The 7,268-nt window shown below is 39.5% G+C and overlaps 1 protein-coding gene across 1 annotated transcript in view; it reads right to left on the bottom strand.

Annotated features, from left to right (window-relative positions):
• Nucleotides 1-7,268, bottom strand: part of LOC123979380 (codanin-1-like) — a 119,769-nt gene that overhangs the window by 6,269 nt on the left and 106,232 nt on the right. Inside the window, exons 11-24 of the mRNA XM_046063287.1 lie at nt 6,995-7,185; nt 6,642-6,758; nt 6,471-6,549; nt 6,273-6,393; nt 5,481-5,590; nt 5,222-5,311; nt 5,027-5,102; nt 4,647-4,852; nt 4,142-4,274; nt 3,813-3,956; nt 3,267-3,433; nt 2,797-2,878; nt 2,544-2,633; nt 2,396-2,450 (exon numbers count right to left, since the gene is read on the bottom strand). Of these exons, the coding sequence (XP_045919243.1) occupies nt 2,396-2,450; nt 2,544-2,633; nt 2,797-2,878; nt 3,267-3,433; nt 3,813-3,956; nt 4,142-4,274; nt 4,647-4,852; nt 5,027-5,102; nt 5,222-5,311; nt 5,481-5,590; nt 6,273-6,393; nt 6,471-6,549; nt 6,642-6,758; nt 6,995-7,185 (1,661 nt within the window). The remainder of the gene's footprint in view (nt 1-2,395; nt 2,451-2,543; nt 2,634-2,796; nt 2,879-3,266; nt 3,434-3,812; nt 3,957-4,141; nt 4,275-4,646; nt 4,853-5,026; nt 5,103-5,221; nt 5,312-5,480; nt 5,591-6,272; nt 6,394-6,470; nt 6,550-6,641; nt 6,759-6,994; nt 7,186-7,268) is intronic.

Below are 7,268 nucleotides of genomic sequence, written 5' to 3'. Positions count from 1 at the left end.
GTTGTTTGCAGACACGCAAAACTTCCTATTTGACAGGTAGGATGAAAACCATTCTAGGGCAGTACCAGAGATCCCCACCCAGTGCCTCAGTCTGTCTAACATGATGTTGTGATCAATGGTGTCAAAAGCAGCGCTAAGGTCCAGGAGTACAAGGACTGAGCACATGCCTTCATCAGCAGGCATTAAAAGGTCATTGGTGACTTTAAGCAGGGCAGTCTCAGTGCTGTGGTACTTCCTAAAACCAGACTGAAACTTTTCAAATAATTTGTTATTTTCCAGTACAGTGAGCAGCTGTTTGGACACAATTCTTTCTAGAATCTTTGCAATAAAAGGCAGTTTTGAAATTGGTCTAAAATTATGTGGGAGGGAGGGATCTAAACCAGGTTTCTTTAAAAGTGGGTTCACGCAAGCTGTTTTAAAATAATCAGGGACACAACCAGTAGATAGGGAGCTGTTGAAAACAGAGATCAAATGGGGCCCAACAGAATCGATTACTTTCAGTAAAAATTTTGTAGGTATTACATCAAGTGGGCTGGAGGACACTCATTTGTGATACTGTTTTTAAAAGCTCAGACAAGTTGATGGAATAAAACTGGTTAAAACTCTCTTGTTGCTGGTGAGGAACCTCTGAGTAAGAGGCCGCGGGGGTAATAGAGGCTCTGATTGACACCACCTTATTGGTAAAATAAGATAAAAACAATTCACAGTCATCATTACTTCCAGCTGAGGCACAAGGAGGGTTTGGGTTTACCAGCTGATCCACAGTCTTAAACAGAAACCTGGGGTTGTGTTTATGTGTAGTAATGAGTTCAGAAAAATAGTGTGTTCTCGCATCCTTAACCATGTTATTGTAGTTAATTAATAAATCCTTCAGACTGAGGTAAAGGACTTGGAGACTGGATTTTTTCCATCTGCGCTCTGCTTTCCTGCATTCCCTTTTGAGGCTGCAAATGCTGTCATTTATCCAGGGTTGCTTACTAGCTTTAGACGTAGGCCTAACCTTTAGAGGAGCAGTAATATTTAGTGACGACAAGCAGATATGATTGAAGTGATCGACCAGATTGTTGGTGTTGGAATCAGACAGGTGTTGGCTTTGGCTCTGAAAGAATGCGCAAAACTTTGAAACACTTTGTTCATTAAAGATGCGAGAACACACGGAGCTTGGTGAGGCGACATGAGTAACAGGCGAATCGCAGCTAAAAACAATACATCTGTGGTCAGATATGGTCATGTCCACTAATTCCACAGAGGAAATGCTGACACCCAGGGTAAAAACCAAGTCCAGTGTATGACTACGGTTATGGGTTTGCCCTTTGACATGTTGTTTGAAGTTAAAAGAAGTGGCCATATTTAAAAAGTCAGTTGCATTAACATTGGTGGGGTCATCAACATGAATATTAAAATCGCCACAAAGAACAATTCTGTCATAATTTAAAACCAGAGTAGATAAAAATTCAGGAAGTTCTGATAAAAATCCTCCAGGCGGTTTTGGGGGGCGATAAATTATAACAAATATGATAGGTTGCAGCCCTCCAAGTTTAAGGGTGAGAACTTCAAAGGAGTTAAATTCATCACAGCGTACTTGATGACATTTTAAATTTTTCCTATACACGCTCACTAGCCCACCACCACGACCACTGACCCTCGGTTGACTGAAACAATCATATTGAGGCGGACACAGTTCGGCCAGCTGGCTATAGTCATTCATTTGCAACCAGGATTCGGTTGAAAACATAAAATCTAGATTTGCAGACAAGATAAAATCATTTAAGATAAAACTCTTACTTGACAGAGATCTCACATTGAAGAGAGCCATTTTAAATGAGTTTGTTCTGGGTGCTGGAGTTGGTGCAGTTGTCCTAATCCTTATAAGATTACTAATATTTCTGTGTGGGATGTGCACATTTCGGTTTACTGGTCTATGCGTGATGATGACAGGAATAGAAGTCTGTGGAACAGCGCTGGGAGCAGACGGCTTTACATGCCAGCAGGTGGAGACAGTTGTTTGTGGCAGTGAGGCAGAGATCTGTTCAGTGAGCGGTGGTGTGTCCAGGTGAGCTGCATGAATGATTAGTCATTCACGTAAGTCATGTGTGGACCGCACCGCATGCTGTATGTGAGCAGCTAACATTTCTGAGCCCTGTTTGTTTGGGTGAAGTCCGTCTGTCTTAAAAAGAGACATTCTTTGCCAGAAAATATTAAAATTATCCACGTAACACACACGATGAGCCCTGCAGGCGGACTGGAGCCAGTCGTGGAGGCCAAGGAGTCTACTGAAGCGGCCAGCACCGCGACCAACTGTGTAGTTGTACAGTACAATATTGTAAGTACAGTACACTACAAAATATACATGTGAAACATTCATAAATGTGCCGTTAATCCATGTTTAACTCACCAAGAAACGGACAACATGTATAGAGAAGCTGCTGATCCACCAGGGGAATGCAGTCCTACAAAATAACAAGATACACCCTCAGTATACAGTAGATGATAAAATAGCAGTGGTTATTTTATGGAGAAAAATAACTGAATTTTTCACTTACAAGCCCTGCGGCAGTCGTGCTGCTGTCCTCCAGCCTGGCCACTTCGGTGAACTCAGTGGTGAAGAATATGTCCTCGGGAATCACTGGGATCTATCAAAGTTAAATATGCTAAGTTCAATTACATGAAACTGTTACATGAAAGTTAAGGACTTTCAGAAAAACACAAAAGTTAGCTCTGTGGGTTCTTTTCTTCTACTACCCACTACTTACAACTACATTCAAGAAAACATAATATCCACAAGTCATGTCTCACCTGGAACAGCCAGCCCAACACAGACACCATTAGTAACTTGTTCAGGTAACACATTTCTTCACATCTGCCCAGCAGCATTCTCCTACAAGCAAACAAAAGTAATTTTTAACATATTATATTTAAAAAGAAAGAAAACATGTGTGTTTGAAGTTCTTTAGACACATGTTTGTGACATGTCTATTAATTTTTCAAATGTTTTGGGTTAGTTATTTTCAGTGTGCTAGTGTATGAAAGATAAATGTATAATATATATTTAAAAATTTTAAGGACAATAAAAATTCTTACCTGTTTAACTGGAATTTATAAGAATGTGGCAAAACACTATTAAAAAGAAGAATATGCATAGAAAAGCTAACAGTAGAGTTCTTCTGTATGTGAATTGTTACACCACTAAAAAGTATGTTTATTTTAAATTTTACCATCCTTCTTTAACACAAATGTTTATGGAATTAATTTGCAGAAATGGAGACCTGTACAGGAGGAGCAATGTGCCCAGTGCAGTTCTATAGCTGAGCAGCAGAGGACCAATACAGTCCAGCATGGAGAGGAACTCCACCAGCCAGGGCACAGTCAGGATGGTGCGCCTCCTTTTCATACTGTTACTCAGCACAGCACACACATCCAGCACTGGAACACACTTAGGGAACAAGAGTGACATGCATGGACTTTAAAGAGGAATTCATGATATTAAATAACTTTTTTTTGTATAGGAACATTGAGTTCCCTTAACAGTGTTTGCCACAGAATGACAGTGTAACTGTTGGGGGGGTGGGGGGGGCAGGTGAGAGGATGTGCTGTGCTAATGCGCTACGCCACTCTGCAATCAAATACGATTTTAAATAGGCCTAGTAAAAAAAAAATTAAAATTAAAACAAAAAAAAAAATAAATAAATAAAATCGATCTGTGACCTGTGATCTTAAATGACATACAACTCACACATCTGGACTTTTACCTGCTCTATGTTAAACAGGCCACAATAATTCACTCATAAAAATATTTTTTTTCCCCCACTCACCTTGCTGCGCATGGCAATAGCAGTCTCCTGTATCTCCCTCGATGGTCTTTCAGATGTTTGGTAAGGCAGAAAGGAAATGAATCCCAGAAACTTAGCCAGAAGACGAGCGAGGAGCAGCACTGAGGTGAACCGCTGCTTCTCATCCTGATGGGGTGGAGTGATGGAGAGACAAAAAGTTAATACAGTGATTAATAGCATGTCGATCAGATTAGTCTTTTCTACATGTGGCAGGTTTGTAATTTTAGACTTTCCATGCTGAAATATTTTGTCTACTGTAAAAAGGTTGAAAATCAAAAATGGTTGTTCAACTAGCTAGTGTCAAACATTACCTGCTGCTCCATGTCCCCATCTCCCTCCTCCTCTCCCTCCCCGATAGTAGCAGGAGGGCTCTGTATGGACACCTCATCCAGCTGGAGAAGCTGCTGACACAGGCTGTCCTGCAAGTGCTGGTTCAGATGGCAGCTGGTACACAAAATGTTAAACATGTTGGATCACATAATCACAACAGACACTGTACAAACACGAAAAGTGCCAGGTTTTTCCAAGTGGTTGAGGAAAGTGTTTAATTTGGTTCAATGGGGACATTTATCAAATGAAAAATGGCTCTTATTAAAGGGAGATAATGAGTTATGTCCAATGATATTTTGGATTATTGATAATTAAGACATAAAAAACAACCCAGCCAAACATTTCATGAAACCTGAGATTTGACCCAAACTGAATTGTCAGGTTAAATAGTTCCATTATAAATTAAATATGTTAAGGCTAGGTGTAATTTTTATATTTTTTATATGATTTAGTGTAATTGGTGGTATTTGCTTGGATGTTTGGTACCAGCTAGCAGTCTGCAGGAAGTCCCTGAAGAACTCCTGGTGACCAGGGAAGGATGGAGGAGGGCAAGGGCCAACGACTCCATGAGGTTGAATGAGACGCTCCTCAAGACGCTTTAAGCGCCCCAGGCTGTCAGCTCCAAGCATGCCTAGCAGGTCAGCATCAGGAGTATCCGCAGGAGAGCTGTTCACACGTGGGCCTTTACACATCTAAATATAAGTAAACCAGATTTATTGTGTAACTGTTATATGCCACTGTTTACTGTCTTGTAGAGGAGGAAAACAAGAAGCCACTGAGGTCTGTTTTGTCCAAGTCGATTTGACATAATTAAGAAGCATTTGTGTCAGATCTATGGTGTAAGTGTGAATGAGGTGGCAGTCTACCTGAACAAGCTGCTTCAGAAACAGACGGGCGAAATGGGAATGGTTTCCTGCAGAGGTCAACTGACCCATCATTCCTCTAAAAAAATAAGATAAAAATGGTAAAAAAAAAAAAAAAAAAAAAAAAGCAGTTCAGATATAATTTTTAGATTAACACTGGTCCATAAGCTATAAAAATAATGAAGTTAATTGGATTACCTTATCCTACTTCCAAGAGCAGTGTCAAAGTGCCAGCCCGGTTCCTTGTGAAAGTCCTCCCATTCTCGTAACACCTCATAAAAAATATCTCTGAGAAAAGGGCAAAAACATCAAATTCTATACTGAAACTGAGTCTAGACATTTAACCCGATCTGCTACACATATCATCAACTGTGCATCAACTGTCATACAGGTTGTTTTTACTGGTCCCGAAGTGATCAGGCAGCTTTATAAAAGAACTAAAGAAATTGTGACATACCTCTGTTTTTTAAAGGTGTGGAAAGCCTTGTCACTACCAAAGTTGGACCGATTGTCAGTAGAAGGCTGGAATGAGACTGAGTGGATGAAAGTGGAGACTGAAGGAGAGAGCTGAAACAGATGATGAGGAATAAAAACATATCAATTAAACTTGTCGTGCAGAACGGTTTTAATCTCTGAAAAATATAGACAGATTATGAATATTTGTAGGGATTAATTAAAACAAGGATTCTAAGAAATAAATTAAACGGTAATATATTTATTAAAAACATTAATAGGGCTGCTGCAACTTAAATCTATTATCTGCAAAATATTTTCTCAATTAATTATTTTAACGTTTGGTCTACAAAGAATCAGAAAACAGTTTTTAAAAGTTCCTGTGAATGCCAGTGAAAGATTTAGTATAGCTCAAGGTGACATCATTAAATGTCTTGTTTTATCCTACCAATGTCCAGAACCCAAAGATATTTAGCTAACTAATGTCACTCAAGGAAAAGTAGCCAATTATCCCATTTGAGAAGCTGGAACGGCCTAATGTTTGGTATTTTTGCATGAAAAATACATTAAAAAGATTGATCATTATTAAAATAGCTGCAGATGAATGTACCGGCAATCATCAAATCAGTTCATTGACTCATCGTTGCAGCTCTGAACATTAAAAGATATCCATATTTTAGAACAAGTACCATCTTAAAAAGGGCATGGTATACTGGGATTATATTTTTAATAACATGCATAACACTCAGGGAATAATAAGCACTTATAGACAATGCAGTACAATGCAGTGTGTTACCCTGGCTGTGCTTGTGTCCTGGGCCTGAGTCAGACGGTCCCTGAGATCCGGAGAGAAAGACGCCACCCTTTCATTCTCTGCCAGCAGACGCAAGGTACACTTGTCCAAATGAGTTACTAACCTAACAAGAATACATGGCTGTTAGAGAAGAAGGAGAAAATGTAGGAAAACCATGACACAAGATATAAAACAACTCACTGAAACTGATTCTCCAGAACTTTCACTGCAAAATACACACAGTTGTGTACTTGTCTCAGGTAACATCTCTCCAGAACATCTGAAAAAGTAAATTTCAATTCAAACTAAAGTTAACAAACCATAATATTTTGATGTCGGAAGAATTAAGTGACATAAAAACTAATTACAAACCTGAATTCACTGCACACAAACTTTCCTGTTCATCAGCATCACGAGTGTGAGGAGACTGACACGTTAGCAACTGCATCACAAAGAAAAGCTCCAGGAAAATGTTTGGCACCAGGTTTTCTGTAAGACATGATAACACAAAACACAAGCTTTTTGTATTTATTCCTAAAGCATGTTAACTCCAAAATGATTTATTTTCATGTTTTAGATCTGACTTAATGATTATTTATTTTTGCTTTACTCTCTGTAAATGTATTTAATTATCTTACAAAGTGATATATAAATACATTAAATTTACCTTCCCCCCCACACAATTTCTATACCTAGCACAGTAATGCCGCCTTGTGACCACTTACCAGAAATGCAGGTACAGTACAGGTCTGCCAGGAGATCCAGTTCCAAAGAGAAGGTGACTTTGGATGGTTCTGGACAGGGTGTCTGCAGATCTGGTGTAACTTTAGACCCCGCCCTAGGCCCAGTCTTGGTAGGGGTGCAAGGGTCCAGAGAGGACGGCAGAGGAGAGCCAATCTGCTGGGCACGCTTTGTCCTAAAAACAAGACGAGAAACAGCATAGAAACTAAGGTGAAGAGCAAGTGATGCTGCAGTGAAGCCAAAAACATCAAAGAATAT

This window comes from Micropterus dolomieu, linkage group LG11 (genome assembly GCF_021292245.1).
Source record: "Micropterus dolomieu isolate WLL.071019.BEF.003 ecotype Adirondacks linkage group LG11, ASM2129224v1, whole genome shotgun sequence".
Taxonomy (NCBI): Eukaryota; Metazoa; Chordata; class Actinopteri; order Centrarchiformes; family Centrarchidae; genus Micropterus; species Micropterus dolomieu.
Note: the sequence above shows the minus strand (reverse complement) of the source record. Positions and strands in the feature narration are given on the sequence as shown.